A 19,976-nucleotide genomic window follows, 5' to 3' on the forward strand; every position below is an offset into this window, starting at 1 on the left:
CCATGAATTTTCATTCACTTAATTATCCCAAATTTGCTAACATGGAAACAACTTTCTATACCGCAATTACTCCCCCTTGCACACCCAGTCTCTCCATAACTCCCCTTGACTACTTGACATCTGGACTGAGGCTTGGTTGTTCTTACAACCACAGTTGTATGAATGTATTCTGTTGTTTTTTTTTTTTAATAGTGCCTACATGTCTTTGTATTGGTGTGTGTGTGTGTGTGTGTGTGTTTGGGGAGTGGGTGGTGATGAATGGCCATAATGACAAAAGGTAGTAGGTTGTGTGTCAGAGCCCGGAGCATAAAGCCGTTAGGATTTATCGGTTCCAACTTGGGTAAATGCAACTCAGCTTTCCTTTGTGAATGGAGCGGGTCCTCTCCTCTCTCTGCCTCTTTCTCTCCACAAAGGCTGCAGCGCATGCGTCTGCCGCACAGGTCACCTGACCAGGTCAGAGGGTCACACAGAAAGCCATTCGTGAGCCACAACAGTGCCATACAGCCCCAGAGGTGCCTGCATCCAGTCAGCACCTCATTTAAGGCTTCCAATGACACTTTCCATGTATTACGCCTGTTTCAAAATGACTTCTATGCTTATAATGCTTCTAATATTGTTGACTCCTTATATGGCTTTTTGCTTGTGCTGTACTCTGCTTCACTTGTAAGGTGCTTTGGATAAAAGAATCTGCCAAATGAATAAATGTAAATGTAAATGTCAGTTTTTAGTCAGGAACAGAGAAAATATTCACATGATTCCTGCACTTTTACTTCATACATAACTTAGACATAGACTTAAGTTATGTTTTGTTACACAGATTTATTCATCCATTGGATCTGAATCAGGCCTGCACCCTTCACACGATCCTGGAATGCAGTCCCCTTTGCCTTTGGAAGGGTTAAAACCGGTCTTTGGTTTAATCACTCTATCACTTTGTTCAAAAGGCCATAGTGTGGAAAAGGCTTGGGGCAAATCACAATTAACCTTGCTTGCCGGCATGGAAATGTGCGCTGAAATGCTTGCCAGACTATAGACATAATTGTAATTACAGTTTAACCTACCTCTGATCTCTGCCCGCTGGTGCGAAACACCATGGTCCAGTGTGCAGACCGCACATGGCTCTGTGTGAGTGTGTGAGGACCTGCCTCCAAATATGCTGCGAGTGTGAGGATCGTACAAGGGAAGTGTGTGTGTGTGTGTGTGTGTGTGCGCGCACGTGCATGTGAGGGTTTCTGTCCACTGTGTTTTGTAAGCATTAATTAGCCAGTATTTAAAAATATGGCATCTTATTCAAAGCTATATGTAAAATATGGCGTTCGTGTCATCATAGGGTGTACATTAATTTATATACAGGAACTGAAATGAACAGTTTCATTGATATGATGATTTTAATATTGAAATACAGGAAGTTGTGTTTATGTACGTGCATATGCACATGTATAAATATGAAAGAAACCTGTATTCATGTGAATAAAATGATATGATGTATATTTTATAATTTTCTCATGGCTACTCAAGGAACACTTAGCCTTGGTCCAGTTCAGCTTTCGATTCTCAGAGTGGTACCGATTTCAAGACCGTAAGAGTGTTGGACGTCCTCTTGGATGGTCCCTCTCTGGCTGAGTCAGCCCACTCTTTCAGCTCTCTGTCTCCCCTGCAGATAGAGTGAGTCCTCCAAGGCTAAGCTGGTTGCTGTTCTGCCCACCCACCCCTGTCTTCGATTCAATCTCCTCCCTTTCTTTCCCCACCGCTACAGTTCAACAGGTGCATCACCTCCCAGCTCATCAAGTGGTTCAGCAACTTCCGCGAGTTCTACTACATCCAGATGGAGAAGTTCGCCCGGCAGGCCATCAACGACGGCGTGACGGGCGCTGATGAGATGAACGTGAGCCGGGACTGCGAGCTGTACCGCGCCCTCAACATGCACTACAACAAGGCCAATGACTTTGAGGTACGACTCCGTCTGGTGCCACCGCCGACAAAGTGGCAAGGCTAGCCAGGGAGGGGGTGGGGGGGGGGGGGTGGTAGGTGGGGGGTAGGTAGTGTTTAAGCAAGGAGATATCCTCCCAAAAAGCACTTCTGGTCTTCTTCTGTTTTCTCCAACGCTGGGGGCAGTGCTGCAAGCCTGCAGTCAGGTTTAGTGTAAACCAATCCGTCCAAGGTCTTATCAGTATCACCATTATCATGGATAAAAGGATTGCTCCATTGTCAGAGACTTCCTTTGATTAGGTACTGTTCTTTTGATTCCATCACAGTTTTGACAAGAAGAAACAACTTTCATGGCATGTTGAATCAAAGGTAACAGAGGCAAAAACATAGCTTTTACATTTTTTTGGCAAATGTTAGAAAAATGGTCTCTGAAAAGTACAGTAGGCTTTGGGTTTTAAATGTTTTTCAATGTTCCTTTTGCTTGAAAAGAATACCGTGGTCCCTCGCGCTTGTCTGGCATACTTGCGAGGCACTTCTTCTGAGGAGAGGAATTTGCCGTATCAAGGTTACACGTTCCTCTGCTTGGAGAGGGAAGAGAAGGCAAGGCTTTAGGCTCAAGGGCCCCTGTCATACAGAATTGGCGGCGCTCAAATTAAAGTACAGAATATGTATCAGTATGCGTCCACTGGGAGGCCCTACGTTTAAACATTATCAAAACGCCTTCTGGTTTTCATGATGAAAAAAAATCCTCCCAACGAATGATTTGAATAAGTCAGGGATAGGTTTGTGGGAGGGTGTGTGTGTGGGGCAGGGGAGAGGTGTACAAAGCCATGTTCCTTTGCTACCGGGAACTTTAGGGGATCGATCCCATTTACATACATAAATGTAGAATTTGCAAGCTCAAAGAAGAAAGAAGGTATGAATAAGACTTTTGTTGGTTGAGGAGCTGTGTCGGGCAGGGGAGGGGGGGGGATTTTTGCATATCAAGGGTGACGTTTTCTCTGCAGGTGTCTGGGCAGGTAGATGGAAGCAGCGATTAGCGCCCGGCACAAGGAAAATTTGCCAAGCGATGCAAATCTTTCTAGACAAACCACCTTGGCTTCGAACGAAGTGCATTTTCTCCCCCCTCTTTTTTTTTTTCCTCCGGTGCGCGGCTTGTCTGCTGTGACTAGACATTTCAGAGCCCGGCAGCATGTGCAGAAGGGGACAGAGATATGCCCAACCCCCCCTCCCTCCCGCTCCTCTCCCCAAAGGGCCACTTACTTGGATATTCAGTGAATTCTCCCTTCTCCACCTGTCAAACAGTACCCACACTGAGGCAGGAAACTGGAACCACAGCCGATTCAGCAAGTTGCGCTTTTGCCAAATTTAGCATCATCAAAGTTCCTTCCACCTTGGTCGCGGCTCCAGAAAGAATATGTCCTCTGTTTTGCTGATCTTTTGATGTTAATCTGGTCTGTCACTGTGCACCAGTAAAATGCTCTCTCCTCCTCTGAGATGTCTGTTGTTGTTGTGTTTTTTTTCTTTTCCTTCTGCTGCCTTGCATCTTTCATCCTCTTCAAATTTGTTTCTTCCCCTCCACCCCCCCCTCCACCCCCCCTTGCCCATTACAAACTTTTAATGACATAATTGTCGCATTCCCCATGGCGGAATGAGCACAAGCTGTAATTAAGGCAACTTCATTAATTACCTTTGCCGCAGTCGCGTCTCTCGGCCCTCTTTTTGTGCCTCCTTTCAAGTTCTTCCCCTCCTCGGCATACACACAAACGCACACACACACGCACACACACATACACACACACACACACACACACACACGCACTTTCGTAAGACAGTCCGTAATTACCGGCCTTTTCCAACTCGGTAACCAGCTCCGGAGTGAATTGTGACGGCAGAGAGACAAAGGGAGAGGCTGACACCGCGCAAACTAATGACTGTGAAGTGAACTGTGGTGATGCAGATCTGCTCCAACAACAGAGCAAAGACGCTTGGGTTGGGGAAAAGCGTTCCGGGGGCTTAACCGCGCGCAGCGCCTGCATTTTTACTCGTGCAGTCACCGGCGCTCCCAGGTGCTGGGGCTCGTGCGCGGGCGCGGCGGCGCTTCTTGGCCGACTGGAGCAGGTGCTGGGAGTGTTGTGGTTTTCATCGGGGTGGACGTGCTGTGCTGTCGCTTTCGCGATCTGCTGCGCTGCCGTTTTCAGCTCCGCCGCTGATGGAGGAAAGGGCACGGCGCTCGGACGGGCTCAGCTCTCCTCAGCTCTGCCTCGAGTTAATAACTCACATCGTAACTCAGACGTATGCGCGTGCGCGGAGTTATGTTACACGTGTGCACCGTGACATTTGGCCCCGTATTGTGTGTGCTGGCATTAGCGGTGCCCTCTACATGGGAATCCAATTGTCTGTCGGCGCAGGCAAAGCTGTGTCACTTACTGTATCAAAGTTCACGAAGCATTCAGGAACAAGGGGGGGGGGGGGGGGTTGGGATGAGGGAGGAGGGGATAAAAAGACGTTTTTATGACAGCTCAGGGGAGGGTTTCATATTTCCTTCAGAAAATACTTCAAGGCTTTTCTGTCAAGCCTCCTAACCATGAATCCCCCCCCGACTCCCGCCCCCAGCCCCCCCACCCCCCCAAGCTCCTCCCTTCCTCCCCCAACTGCCATGCTAAAGAGCGTTTAAAGGAGATTGCAGCCATCCCTGTGAGCCCGGCTTTGTGGGAGAGAGCAGTGGCTTTAGACAAGCTGTGTAAGCACAGAGAGGCCCTTTGACTTCAAGAGTTCACATATTGTCATCTTCGGGGTATCGGGTGTCTGACCTTATCGGCTGCCCCATTTCACACTGAGGCGAAGCCTCCACCCTTTGTGCTGCTCTGGCCTTGTCTGTTCTTTTCCACTCCTTCCTCTGTAACACCCTTCTCCATTTGATTCATTTACAAATACCATCTTTTATCTGCTTCCCGTGTTCAGCAATATCTAGATAAGAGGGGTTTTTCCTAAACAAATATCTAATGTTCAATTTAATATGTAGGTGATAATAGGGAGACCCTGCAAATGGACACAATAAACCATCTTTCTGTTGCGGTGCTCCTTCTTCACAGTGGGAGCTGTGGACCACGCTGCCCAAAAAGACCAAATCATTTAACAAAGGCGTGAAGCTTCACTATCTCCTGTCCCCTTTGCCCTCTGTCCCCCCCCCCCACCTCCCCCCGCCTCCCTCTCTCCAGTCTCTGTGGTACTTCTATCCTCTGCGGTCTGACCTACCCCAAAGGCCCTCATAATTAATTGTGCTTCTGAGACACGAAAGTTCAGAATCGCCGCTTTCCGTGGCGCCGCCTCTCGCCTGACATTCATCTCCCCTCAGCCTCGGTCTGTCCCTCCATTCTTTTCCCCTTCACTCGGGAGGAGAGCGGCTATCCATCGAGTGGAGAGAACTGCCATGACTGCAGCTGTATGTGTCCACAGTTCCCTCTGTCCACTAATAGAAAGTGCAATAAACTTGTCTTATATTGTATTAATTACAAAGAGTGAGCTTCCATCTCCTTGTTAAATGATCTTCATCCCAGTTTTTATGAGCTTGTTCCCCATTGAAAGCATTAAACTTCTATAATTCTATAATTTCTTAATTAGTGGACTAGTTCTTTTCCTTGATGAGAACAGGCTCAGTTTGACTCATCCTGCAGTCTTCTGTCTTATCCGGTCAGATGCCTTGCAGTGAGCTCTGGGAGGCTATGAAGGCGACCTCTTGTTGTGGGAGTTGATGGGAGTCACGAGTGCAGAGACTCCCTGACGCAGGCGTCCATTCCAAGGGGCACGCCGCAGCTGGGACGGCCGCCCTCACAATGAGCAATCTGTGGGGTCCGCTGGCCTGTCATGTGACCCCCCCCCCCCCCCCCTCGGCTGCTGCAGGCCCTTGACTCTAGCTATTGTCATTTCTATACCATGCAGGTTGTGATAAACTCTTTTCTGCACCCACCCCCCCCCGCCCCACTCCTCCCATTTAACTTTTGGTCTCACCTGCTGTACCAAGAACATCTGGGAAATCAGTTCTCTCCGCCTCAGAGCTGGCAGGGTATCATCTGTCCAGTAAATCTTTAACCTTTTTCCGATAGGAATGAAAGATTTGACACTGGGGCAAAAAAATCCCACGGTCATCTAGTGTGGCTTTTGGCGTCTGGGATTATGTGTAAATTGCACTTTTTATCAGAGTTGAAGCATTTTGGGAAGGCAGTGCCTCTAGTTGTGTCTGACTATTGAAAAAGAATTTTTCATCAGCACCAGATTTGGTGGTAGGAGAACGCTCAGCGTATCACCACATCGTGACAGACGGCGAGCGCTTCGAACCGCGGAGCCAGGGAGGCCTGGCGTATTTCACTAGCGGGCCGCTCCGTTCCCTGAGCAGGACAGACGACATGGCAGGCCGCGGTGCCTGCTGCGCTCTTTCCGCGCGGTCCCTCCTGTTAGCGTCACGCTCCGCGGGTCGACGGCACTGCGAAGCGTCCCCCGGCCGAACGTAACGGCGGTCAGCGAAAACAAACTCCTGTCGTACCGCTCCGATTATCACCGCACCTCGTTTCAGGACGATAAAACCGGCCAGCCGTTACTCGCCTCATTTTTCCTCTCGCTCTCCTCACCGCACCTCGTCACGCTAGCTGGACCCCCGCGCAGATTCTGACATCCCTCATTCACCCAGCGCCCTGACTGCATGGTGTTAGATATCCAAGTGTTCCCGCCTGTTATATCCCCAGACATGCCAGCACAATGTATAAATACACATTCATTCAGCTGATTAGGAACCAGTGCTAGAGACAAAATGTACAGCAGACATGTTGTAAAAATTATTCTTGTCACTTGTAAGGTGGGGCGACTTGATGCCAGAATTATCTTTTATGAAAGTGAAGAGGACCGGCTGTGTCTTCATTCTTATCCTTGCTGTGAAGGTGAGCTGGTAATTTCTGTGGAATTGCCCATTCCGTGGACGGTATCAATGTCACTCCAGAGACCTGACAGGCACGTCTTTTAATATCTTGTCCCCTTCAAAGTGACAAAGGATAAAATGCTGGAAGGGAGCTATACACACACACACACACACACACTTCCCTTAAGACATGATCTGGGAGCCAGAATGAGGTTTGCTTGTTGCGAGGCGCTGGCGATGTCTGTGACGCAACACGTCACGGCCCCCGCGTGGTCGGATATGCGTTCGGGCTACCTGTCACTGTGTAAACACTTCGCTTCATCGACGGTGACACTGTCGGCCACCAAAAGATGCGACCCTTCTTTGCACTTCAGTTCCATCTGGAGAGGTCATTCGGAATTCTGAGGCTAGCGTTTGTGCCATGCTGTGTTTATTCCTTTAGAAAATACATGACTTTTTTTTTAAACACCCCCTCCATCCCCCACCTTCACTGTAAACCAATACCAAGCCTCCGTCGCCACCTGACAGGGTGCTAAGTGGACAGGTGCTAAGTCAGCGACCTGCATTTTTTGCATCACAAGGCTTCGAAACAGGCCTCTTTCAGCATAATCATGTACTCGGTCCCAAGAAAGGTGACATATCTGAGCAGCTTTCGTCCAACTCTGCTCTGTCTGACCTCGTTTGATAGGTTGTCTGCTGGACATACAGACTGCATGTTCTCCCTGCTTTCTGAACACTAATTTACCAAAATGAGGTGGATGAACAGTCAAAATAGTTGATACACGCTAGCGGAGTGCAGTCAAAGAGTGTTGCCATACACAAACACGTGACCGCATTGCTTTCAATATACCACACTGTGCGTGTGTGTGTGTGTGTGTGTGTGTGTGTGTGTGTGTGTGTGTGTGTGTGTGTGTGTGTGTGCGTGTGTGTGTGTGTGTGTGTGTGTGTGTGTGTGTGTGTGTGTGTGTGTGTGTGTGTGTGTGTGTGTGTGTGTGTGTGTGTGCGTGTGTGTGTGTGTGTGTGTGTGTGTGTGTGTGTGTGTGTGTGTTCTGTGCGTGCTTGCTGTGCTCCTCTCGTACAAATAATACGTTTTACTCATAAATTATTGAGGATGTGCTTTTTGTGCCTTTCCTTTTTACTCTTTATTGTCTCTATATCTCCTGAAGCAGTCTCCCACTTACGGTTTACAAAAGTCACTTACAAGCAGACAGCTCCAGGCACACAAACACCTACTGTTGTACCTTCCACAGAGAAAGGGCAAGCTCTCAAGTGATTAGATCGCCTTGTACAAAGCTTTCAGGGCTTGCCGTTCCTGCCAGGCGAAATGACTTATTAATGGATCCTAATTTGCACGGAGGGGGGCTTTTGACATACCCTCCGCACCAGGCCAATCTAACCTGCTTTCCTTTTATTCAGAAGTATAAAAACAGCCGAGGCAGCCCCACCCACCCACCCATCTGCCCAAGGATCCACTCTCCTCATACAAAAGATCAGCCTGTGAATACCGTAATGTCTTCCACTCAGCATAAGTGTGTGTTTCAGTGTCACATATAGTGTTTTGCATTTTTTTTTAGTTTTCAGTTGTTGGATTTTGGATTTCAATATTACAGTACCCTATTACAGTAGCAAAATACCATAAAGCCTATAGCCCATAGGCTATATGGTATTTTGGACCATTTTCAGTGGTTACTCTGATTGGCTTGAGGGTTGTGTCATCATATTACGGAAAGCTTTGGCCCCCTGTCCCACCCCTGTGCTTTTGCAGCTTGCTGTTATTGGGATAGTGGCAGGATCTGGCTTGGCTTTGGCCTCTGGAATAGCAGAGCGATCCACAGAAAGGTGCTAATAAGCAGCAGGTTCAGGAGTTCACTCGTAAACCAATTCCCATTCCACAGACCACTGCTAGTTTAGAAATGTGCTATCTGCGTCTGTGTGTAAGAGTAAGGGCCGCGTCTTGATAGTTTTGCTAAAGAGTCAGGAGAAATTGGTGACAGGGTAATAAGAACAGTTTGGCTTACATTAGTAGTACACTGTCTCTACAGCTTTGATTAGGTAAAAGTGATGCTAAAGCTCAAAACATGTGATTAACTATAATGACAAGCTTATTCTGCTTTAACAGTACTTTGAAATGGATGTGGAAGTGTGGGCTAGGATCTGGCACAAAGAAAAGTAAGTAAATTCTAATGTAGCATTGCCCTCTCACACATTGTAAAAAATTATACACAGTTTCAAGAAAGGAAAATCCAAATCTAGACAGCATTGTGCAAGACTCCCTCAGCCCACCACAGCTAACATTGATATAATGCAACCTTACTTGCAGTGTGATGCTGAAAAGATGAGGCTATGTCAGGATCCCGGTGCAACTGCTTAAATAAATATGGAGAAGTGGGTTCTGGCTTATGGTGGCTGTGGTTTTGGAAATGAAATCTTAATGAGGAATCCCATTCAGGAAAGCTCACGTCGTACGCTTCCTTTTGGCTCTGGCTCCGTGCTCCAAGCAGACCGTTTCTTTTAATTGCCTTTCAGTGTAAAGTGGCCACTGCTGCTGCCTGGGATATTTTCCTGTCAAGAAGGGACCTGGTGCTGATCATAAACAGAGGCTGTTAATAGCTGCAGGGCAGACCGCAGTCTGCAGAGCTCAAGATCTCTCAGCTGGGGCCGAGACGGAGGGGGGAGGAGCCTGTCAGAGGTCCTTCTGCCGGTTTGAGCACAGCGGCAATATTTACGGATATTAAAAGAGGCCCTCCATTGACACCGTCAAGATTTTCTGAGGCATGAAATAGGAGGGATGCTCTCCCTTGTGTTGTGAAAGGTGATTTCCCCCACATCAAATTGTGGCCCTGATGTGTTGACGCCATTTAGAGACATGTGGTCCCCTCAGCCTTTCTGCTGTACATGAATGAGAGAGTTTGACTTGACTTTGTCTTGAGAGCAATTAAATGCTAGCCCAGGGGCTCCAATCGATAAATGACCCGGACAGCTTTGTAGAGCAAATGATTCTAAGGCAGCCCATTATAGGAAGACCTTTTATTATTTTAACTGTTCCACTTGATAGAGCGGCACAGCATTTTGTAGGGAAATGTGTTGTGGTACAAAGGAACTGAAAAAAATTTGTAATGATTTTAGCCATTTGGAACAACATTTCTAGTTTGTTAGTTTGTTTACATGTAGAAAAATGTTGGCTTTGTGGACTTTTTTTCAATACAAACACAGGTGTTTTCATGACCAGACTTTCTCACCAGACTGTGTGGAGAAAAACTTTAATACCTGCATTTAGTTGTTAGAGTTAAGGACACATGTTGCTTCACACCAGGCCTCTTTTGTTCTGCTGGTTTGATTTAAAAAACATCTGAAGGAGAGGAACCTGGAAGAATCAGAAATGGCTGTGCTTGCAGTGTCCTGCAACAGCTGTTCCTTTTCCTCCCTGCTCTCTCCAAAAAGCGAGACGGTCCACCTGGGAGAGCAGCAACGGGTGGAGGCGTCCCGCTCGGCCGCTCCCGTGTTCCCGGGGCCCCCTCCTCGGCCCCCGCTCTCACTCATCCTGTCCCATGTCACCTTGTGAGCTGTCCGGTCTGTGACACCGCAGCTGATTATGTCATTATTTTGCTCTGGGGGGCCTTGACACATCTGCAGCGTTGATGCGCGGCTTCCCCTCGCCCTGGCATTGATCCCACACCCCACACCCCCCTCCCCCCAACCCCCCAACCCCCCCACATGCACTTCATTAGTCTCACTGCCAACAACCCCCTACCCCCTTCACCAGACAAGAAAGACCCCAACTCCAAGCTGCCTCCTTCCTTCTGCCCACTCTGTTCCTTAAACCATTCTGTCCTATCCAGAACACCCCCCCACAGACACACAACACACACACCCAAACACCCACCCTCTCCCTTTCAGTCTCCAGATGTCCCCCTATGGCTCCGCCACCCCCTTTTTTTCACTGCTTGCAACTGCAACAAGAGACAAGTGACTTTGTAACCCTTGGCCAAGCCCAGTGTGGTCCCCCTTCCTGGACCCCACCACTCCCCACCCGTCCATGTTCTTTGTAATGGATCTGCGGAGCATCTTTTAGTCAAGGGTGGGGGTTGTCACGCTGCTGCCCAAACAGCTCAATTATCTGGGTGCACGTGGAAGTGGGTGAGTGTCTTTACACATATTTTTATTCAGTTTTGAGTCAACACATTGTGGCTTCTCCTCACCCTCACTGGGCGCAGTCCAAGCGTAGAATTATTAAAATTAGAACTGAAAAATTATTAGGAATGGCAGAAATTCAGCAGTACTTTTATCAATACCATTATACCTTCAATTGTATGGGTCAGGGCTGTGATGGAAAAAAGGAATTCACAAATGACAGCACTGTGGCTGGGTATTCTCCAGCTGGATTGGGGCAGCTGAATCAAACACTGATTTGATATGGTGGGGGCGGCGGAGGGGGGGCAAGGAACGATGGGATTTTATCTGCGTCTTCGACCCCGTCCTTGACAGTCTGTTGTACACCTTGAGAAATGGACACATGGCGAACGTTTTCTTAAGAATGAAAAACAAAAGTTCCCCCACAAGGCCAGTGGTATCAGCGCCCAAGCGTGTTTACCCAGCTTTCGAGCAGAAACCTGCTGGGCCGATTCAAGGCTGCATAGTTTGTGAACCTTGGTTGCATCACAGCCGTGGCTTTTGAAAGCATCTTTATCTAAGGGGGAAACCTGGAATCTGTTTGACTAAGTGACACCCCAGCCAAGAGTTTATCAAGCGGGAAGGTTTCAGCTCATATAGGCTATTGATTACAGGAGATGAATGTGCACAGGGTACTGCATGTCCCCCTTTTTTTTCGGTTCAACAGAACATTGTTCTTTTGAAGTTTAGTGCAAATCCTCGACCCAGACGCCGGACTTATTTTTTCCAGGTCGTGACGGACGAAAGAACTTAGTCACTTCAGCCCCCGACCTTGGGATATGTTTGCTCTCTGTCAATCTATTAACTCTTAAATTTAAAGCTTTTTATCTCAAAACTCTGATTCTGGGAATTGCAGGGCCACTTTCACCCATTAATTTCTTTAGTTTGTTGTTTTTTTTTTTCTCAAAGGACATTATCTGGTCTGCTATCTGTTGACTTAAGATTACGATTAGAGAAAGTTACGGCAACCAACTAACCAACCAAAAGTAAGATTTGTAAGATTCTCAAAGCTGCAGCAAGGATTCATTTACAGAATTTTTACTTATGTACTGAGGCTGGAAAAGTAACCTGACTTTATGTGTTAAGAGGGCCTGGATTCTCTCTGCATTAGTGAACACTGTGGAACAACATGTGGAAATCAGGGCAGAGCAGAGAGAGACGGCATGCAAACCAGGAGAGGAATCGTTATTAAAATCTACCTACAGACACAGTTAATGTCACCTGAGAAGCTGTTAGCTTCCCAGGCGGGGAGGCATTCTCAGGCCATGACTAGTTACGAATTAACCTGAAGAACTTGGAGCATGTGGGGTCCACGCATCCTTCAAGGCTATCAGATGTATTTATCGTAATGGACTTGTTTGGCTGGCACTGAACAAATAAAAGGTGTAATACCTACTTTTCCCTGATGCAGTAAGATTCAGACCAACTTTCCCCAAAAAAGGGACAGCTCTCTGAATCATTAACCGCAAGCCAGTTTTTTTTTTTCCAAATGTTATCCTTGCTCGATCACTGTTTCAGTTAGCGGGAACCTTGAGCTCCCTGACCAGCTTACATGGGGGGTCTCCAAAAGCCAGACCTCCATATGTTCAGCACCGGTTAAGGCAGCACCTTTCTGGCTTGGGTCATTTTGCGTGGCGTTTTCATTTAGATTCTTGAATGGAGCCCCCCCTCCCCACACACACACACACACACACACACACACACACACACACACACACACACAAAGCGCACACACACACACACACACACACACACACACACACACACACACACACACACACACACACACACACACACACACACACACACACAAAGCGCACTGCCAGGGAAGGGAGAGATCGGAGCACAAAGGCAGGGGTGGGCTCCCCCCGCAGTGGCCTTCTGCATGAGCACGATTAAACGGCTCATGTCTTCATCCGCACTGCTTGTCCACCACCGCCATCAGCCCCCCACCACACACACACACACCGCCCCTCGCCCCTCGCCCCCCGCCCCCCCCCGGCCCCCCTCGCCCCCCCCGGCCCCCCTCGCCCCAGCCCTTGGCTTGCGTGGCTGCTATCGGGAGGTAAGTCTCTCCTTGATCAATATTTACTTAACAAACAGCGGGGATTGGGGGAGTTTGTGCAGAGGGACGAGTGTACACACGAGGGTGAATGAATGCTGGGTGAAGTGCCGGGCCTGTTTGTCCCCGCTCCTTCTGCGTTCTCCCTTTTTTTCCACCTCTCATCTTGTGTTTCACCGTGGAAGAGCGGCATAATATCCCTTTTCATAAGGCCTCTTGTTCAGCGGTCTCTTATCCCCGGGATCCACAGAACAGGGGCCACAACAAAGCCGGGGAGAGCTGAAAGGAAGACAACAAAAACAAAAGGCCGACAGTCCCATTTGTGTCGCTGGTCTAATAGAGGGAGAGAGCTGTCCCTTTTTTGTCATAGAAATCAAAGAAACGCAGTGTACAAATCTTTGTTCTGAATTAATAAGAGACGGAGTAAAGTTTCCCTTTTTTCACAAGCGCAAATTTCATATCGGTTCATACCACTCCCTTTTTGTTTTGCCCCCCCCCCCCCCCCCCAGCTACTTTTTTATATATTTGTTTTGCAGATGTAATTGTTTCTAAAAACAGGATTTAAAGGTCAGCTCTGTCAACTTGTTCTGTTTAATCAAGTTAACCAGCTTTTTTGTGGGAAAGGCAGTGTAAAAACCATGGTTAAGTCAGGGTTGATTTTTTTGGTTCTGTAGTGAGAGCTATAGAATTGAAACTTCACTCATATACATATTTATGTGTGTGTGTGTGTGTGTGTGTGTGTGTGTCTGTTTGTCTGTCTAGATATATGTATATACATTTCTCAATAGACCTGATGGTAAATATCCTTGTTCATTTGAGGAGACAAAAAACCTACAGCCAACACCACGAAATCGCACGTGCCTCAGAAAGGACAATTTTGTCTAATTTTGCCTCATTGTCTTAAGGTCCTGAATGCATTTAAGTGCAAGGCAGCCCTTCCTTTTCAATTTTTTTTTTATTTTTATAGCCCTTCAAATTGGGGAACGAGGAGTCGTAAAGGCCATATGAAATATTTATGAAGAATTGTCTGAGATGCGATTCGGCTGTATTTACCGCACAGCAGAGCGGCCACAGTGGATTAGCCCACACAATAGCCGTAACAAAAGCACAACAGCTGATCCGTGCGAAGAGAGGAGGTGACAAAACAGTTAAAGCACGCTGCTGGCTATGGGCAAGCAGTCAGCAGATGCAGACAAAAGGGTTTGTGACAAGAATAACTCTCTCTCTCTCCCTCTCTCTCTCTCTCCAAGGCGAGCAGTCAAGAGGATCCAAAATACCAATACCCTTTTCTCCTTGACATTGTCTTCTCCTTACAGTCAGCATTTTGCTGCCCTTTTATAGTAAAAAACGGCAGGAGAAATTCCTCACAGGAATATTCTTAGCGATGCCGCAGCCCCACGCCACAGAACCATCCCATCACCCCCAGGAGTCAGACTGGACTTTTTGCTTTAGCGGCTCGGCATTTGTCTTTCGGGGGGGGGGGGGGGGGGGGGGGGGGGAGCGGCATGAAATTAAGGAAAAGGATAATAAATAAGGGAAGCTCGGGAGGGAGGGACGGGGGGAGCAGACGTGTGCTCCGCAGAGAGGCGTATGCCGGGTGCATCTCTCCAGAGACAAGGCAGTTTTAAGAAAGGCAAATTTTTTCCTCTTTTTTTAATAGGGAAAGTGGATGGTGGTGGTGAGGGGGATTGTCACAGAGGGTTAGTGGGTGGAGGGGGTTAAAAAAGGGTGATTTTGTGTTTGGGGGTGGCAGGAGCAGGGTGATATCTATAACCTTTTCATCTGCACACCTCCCCCCCAACCACACACACACACACACACACACACACACACACCGCACACACACTCCCCAACCCCACTTCCATTCCATGTGACATTCATTCATCAGCCAAGTACGTTTGGCAAGCCTTTGCCAACGAGCCCCGTTCCAGTGACCGCTAACCTTGGTATGTCCTGACAGCCATGATGAGAATCTGCAGGACACAGAAGGCGAGCAGCCTGCTATGTCAGGCTTTTGTTGTGTGTTGTGGAGGCTGGGGACAGTCAGCATAATCAAAGAAATGACCCCTGAAGGCTATACCACTCGGGGAGAACGAAGGAGAAGGAGACCCGCCGAAGCCGGAAGGACTTCGGGAGGTTTCTGTGTGGTGTGTGTGTGTGTGTGAGTGAGTGTGTGTGAGACCTCGTCCCGAGAGATGGGAGGGAAAAATCAGACAGGAAAATGTACGCGTGTTCACCTTTGCTAGACAAGGGCTTTTGGCTTTTGTCAGGATTTGAAAAGATTCCCATGAGGGAATTTCCCTTTAAACAGGATATTTTTCTCTATTTTCAGATTTCAGGCGATGCATTTGTTTCAGAGCCCTTCATTTTAACTAGGTAGCTTTGGAAGTCCAGTATTTTGGACAAAAACATCATCCCATTTGCCAGAGGGTGCTGCATTTGATGATATGACCTCAAACCAGAATTAATTTCCGGTTTTCTTTTATGCTACAGAAAACCAGCACCATTATTCCATTATTTGTTAATCCTAAAAAGGGTAATGTCGCAGGCAATGTTAATAGTACAGGATAATAGTAAAAACAAAGAATAAACTTCAGTTGTGAACATTCCAAGGTTTACAGATGGTCCACACAGTTGTGCCCTTAAAGGTAACAGAGAACAGAAGACTGCTTTCCTGACTTAGACCCTGCATAGGTGTGGTTAGAGTCTCAGTAAATTGGGGGGGGGGGGGGGGGCTTCACTACTGACCCACACCTGCTGCCTCATACCTATTAGTTTTATTGCATGTGTGGATATTGTGTACAAGGACAAGGAAGGGCAGCATGTACATATATTTGTAGCAGATGCATAGGTCATACATATTAACACATTAAATTTCATTACTTCTCAACAGTGTATTTGCAGTCATTCAGTAACTGGGTAACAAGAATGCAGTTGGTGGTCTTTATTTTGCCAGTACAGCTGTACAGGGCAGGCCTGTGAGGAGGTGTGTGATTGCAGAGTCGTGCGGGGGGTAGCTATAAGTGAGAGTGCTTCTGGGTAGCGGCTGGCTCGGCTCAGGGGGAGGTGTCACAGTTCCCAGCGAGTCTAATCACCTCTGTAGTGCTGTAGAGCGGGACTGTCAAGGGTACTAAAGAGATCAGGGGATCGTTTCCAGCACGGCCGCGGTCTCGGCCTCTCCGAGCGTTCCGCGCCGGGGAACCCTCCGAGGAACCATCCGAGAGACGGAGGGAAAATGGGTCAATTAAACGAGGGGGGGGGGCATCCGCCAGCCGCCGTGCGCTGCCATGGAAGAGCGCGCCGTGGGCCGGGGATCGGTGATCTCGCTCAGGGAGCTCGGGGCGACCGGGGCAGTCAGCTCGCATCAGGGCTGATGGCATTCGTCTTTTCAAGGAGGCCCCTGACTAAATGCGGCGGACTTCAGCGGGGAGCGCCGACGGGGCGGGGGGCATGGGGGGGCCGCGGAACACCTGAGGCCGAGAAAGGGCTGGGAAACAGCGGGCTGGTCAAGTCAGTCCAAATCGATTAGCTCAGACCACCTACTGCATCTGGGGTTCTCAGCAGGGTGGGAGTGGAACGGCTGGGGGGGGGGGGGTGGGGGGTGGGGGGTACGCATTTTGTTGTCATTCTCAGCTTCTCTTCAGAAAGCCTCTATGTCAGTGCTCTTAGCTCTCCCAAAACGCCAACTGCGTACCACTTCCCCTTCTCTGGCCAGTGTTATAGATTTATGATGAAACTCTGGAGGACTGTAGGAGTTCACTTCACTCTGCAGGTCATAATCAGTTTTTATCTCTTGCCTCTTATCAAACATGGAAGTGAGGGGTTTTACTACACAGGTAGATATCATTGTGTCAAGAAATGGGAAGTTACATGCAAGTCAGTGTTATGTTGCTTTTAAGGAAGTAGGAACCAGAGATAAGAACATCTCGCTTTCTGCCTGAGCTTAATGATGTGCAAGCTGTATGGCCAAAAGAAGTGTGAGATAACGAAATCTGATCATACCTGTTTTATTTCTGCAATGGTCAACCTCAGGTGTGATAATACAGTGAATTCTAAAAAGCACTGTAACATAAAATCAACCTCTAATGCAAAGGACTGAGCATTACTCTGATGATCCCTTCAAAGTGTCAGATTTTTTCTTCTTTTTTTTGCAAGAGAGTCTGTTGGGGGGGCAGGGTTCCAGTTTGATCCTCACCCCCATTTTTAGACCCCGATGGGGCCCGGGCCTTTTCCAGAAAGGCCCCCTCAGTCTCACGGAGGCTTACTGCAGCCTCCCTTTGGTGAATCGGAGACTTGAGATCGAAATTCAAAACTTTTATTAATGTCATTGTCTCCTTGTGTATCAGCAGGTTCCGGACCGATTCCTGGAGGTGGCTCAGATCACGTTACGGGAGTTTTTCAATGCCATTGTCGCCGGCAAAGATGTTGATCCTTCCTGGAAGAAGGCCATTTACAAGGTCATCTGCAAGCTGGACAGTGAGGTCCCTGAGATTTTCAAATCGCCCAACTGTCTGCAAGAGCTCCTTCACGAGTAAACATTTCCATTACCACTCTGTTTTTGTTTTTTTTTTGTGTTTTCTTTTTTTTTCCTTTGAATGTATGAAGTAGCATTCCCATTTTGAAGCCCCAGCTTTTCTGGAATGACCTAGCCGTTCCTTCTTTTATGTTTTTCTTTTTCTCTCTCTCTTTTTTCCTTCCTCTGAAAAGACATTGAACCCGTTGGGTGTTTTGACTGTGTGAATCCCCCCTTCCTCCCTGCCCCTCAGTAAAGGGGATTATCACTTTTCTGAAGCCTGGTTGGCTATTTGTACTGTTAACCTGACATTTTTTTCATCTGGTCAAAAAGACGGCCCTGTTTCACCAACAGACATTTGAAGTGTGTGAAGGTTTTTTTTTCCTGCAGGAATAGGGCATTACATTTATAGGTTGTATAGATTTAATTATTATTATTTATTATCATTCGTGTAATTATTGCTTGCTATTGACACGTGATAATTTTGGTTTCATGACAGCTCTACGTGGAATAAATTATTATTGACAAAAATAGAGGGGTAGAATCTGTCCACACAATATATTTGACATGGACTCTGCTGTTTGGGGACTGTGGCAACTGTGTCTAAATGTTGCTTTTTCCTTTTTTTGGCACTCATCCAAGTCCTGTGTTTTCTGTCCACTCTGATAGCGCAGACACCAGGGAGAGACAGGCCTGCTCCTCAGCTTTTTCCTTGACAGAGCAACCTTTCCTGTAGCTAAGCAACATGGCCATATCATACTGAGGCTGGCCAGTTTTGCACACAAAAAAAAAAAAAAAAAATGGAAGCTTTCCCACTGAATGACCCCTCTCGCTCAAAAGCACACGGTCACACTCACATGGTCACACAAGCGCACGCGTGCACACATGCACGCGCGCACACACACACATGCACGCACGGACACACACAGACAAATGCACAGATACACACACAAAAACATGCACTCAGTGTACTGTTGTTGTAGTGTCCACTTAGGTGAATGCAGCCAGGCAATAGTTGAGTTATTTAATGAACTGAAATTTGAAGAAGTTTATCGTTCAAGGACGGACTTTCTCAGAGACCATAGTGCACAAATGGTCACATGGAACTATGTGACTGTCCATTAATTTAATGCTAAAAATACATTTTAAAAGTTCCTTCCACAATATGAATTTTTGTGAGTGAATTTATCAAAATAGGTTGGGTAGAACTAGTGTTTAGCATGATTACTTTTTGCAGTATTTTTATCTTTGTAAAGTATCTGCTAAATACATGACTATAAATATGGTGACAGAGAATACAATATATGGCTATTTAGACAATTTAAGCCTTTATTTTTTATCTGGATATCATCACTATAAAAATATATTGTAAAAAACTATATATAAAACTACACTATACTATTCTTGCAAAAGGGGTCAGTTGCCTATTTGTTTGAATTTCTCTTTTTCTGTTGGTCATAATAGATTTAGGGAATTTTCAGATTAAAGATGAATTCTGCAGTTATTGTAAATAACACTGGTTTGTACGTTATGAAAGTTCAGCTGATTGGCTTTGTAAACCACCCTGGTATCCCAAGTCTACTTCCCAGGTCTTTACTGCGATAAATTAAATTAAGATAAATTACTGCTCAATTTACCCAACTAATTACATTTGGGTAAATAAAGAGCTGGAGCAAAGCGTTCAGTAAAACTAGCCCATCTCAGACTCAGCACTTTTTTTTGTAGGACACCCGTACAGTTAAACACAAGAACAATGCAAAGATGTCTCTGATTTTGCAGTTTTTTTTTTCCTTCTGTGAAACTCTGGTTGACTTTTGGAGGGCAAGAGGTGGCCATGTGATCCCTGTAAGCGTTACACAGCTTTGCATTTGGAAATACAGCTGATGAACTGAAATGCAGGACCACGATTATTGTCAGCACAAAGCCTTAAAAAAAAAAACCTGCTGACTTCTGAATTAGCCGGCACAAAGCCTGCGAGGGCCTGTCATTACGCCCCAAGCACTGGCAGAATCCGCTGCCCCTGGACAAGGCCGACAATGTTGGGGACAAAGTGCCAACGTTTTCACTATGCATTGAGGGAAAAAAACACAAAAATACAAAAAAGATGATCTTCTCTTCTCAATCTCCCTCTGCCACCCCTTGCTAATTTTCACCCACTTTGCATCAGATTATTAATGGATGAACAGCAGTTCTAAAAGCAATATACGAAAATAAACAGCATTAGAAACAGACAAAAGCACTTAACCCACCGTATAAAATAAAGTGAATCGTTTTGTGTTTTCATTTTTCCGGAACCAATCTCAGAGTATGTAGGTCACTGTAATACGACTTTAAAACGTCATTTCAAGCCGGTGTTCCCATGTGAATCACAGGCCTCTCCCACAGTTCAT

At 47.0% G+C, this 19,976-nt stretch overlaps 1 protein-coding gene across 2 annotated transcripts in view; it reads left to right on the plus strand.

Moving 5' to 3' along the window:
- The window catches only part of LOC118792086 (prospero homeobox protein 1-like), a 35,963-nt gene extending 17,470 nt beyond the window's left edge, over positions 1–18,493 (plus strand). For both annotated transcript variants that reach the window (XM_036549789.1, XM_036549790.1), the window contains exons 4-5: positions 1,757–1,951; positions 17,423–18,493. In XM_036549789.1, the coding sequence (XP_036405682.1) occupies positions 1,757–1,951; positions 17,423–17,608 (381 nt within the window). In that variant the 3' untranslated portion in view covers positions 17,609–18,493. The remainder of the gene's footprint in view (positions 1–1,756; positions 1,952–17,422) is intronic.
- The last annotated feature ends 1,483 nt before the right edge of the window (positions 18,494–19,976 follow it).

The sequence above is a fragment of the Megalops cyprinoides genome, chromosome 17 (assembly GCF_013368585.1).
Source record: "Megalops cyprinoides isolate fMegCyp1 chromosome 17, fMegCyp1.pri, whole genome shotgun sequence".
Classification (NCBI taxonomy): Eukaryota; Metazoa; Chordata; class Actinopteri; order Elopiformes; family Megalopidae; genus Megalops; species Megalops cyprinoides.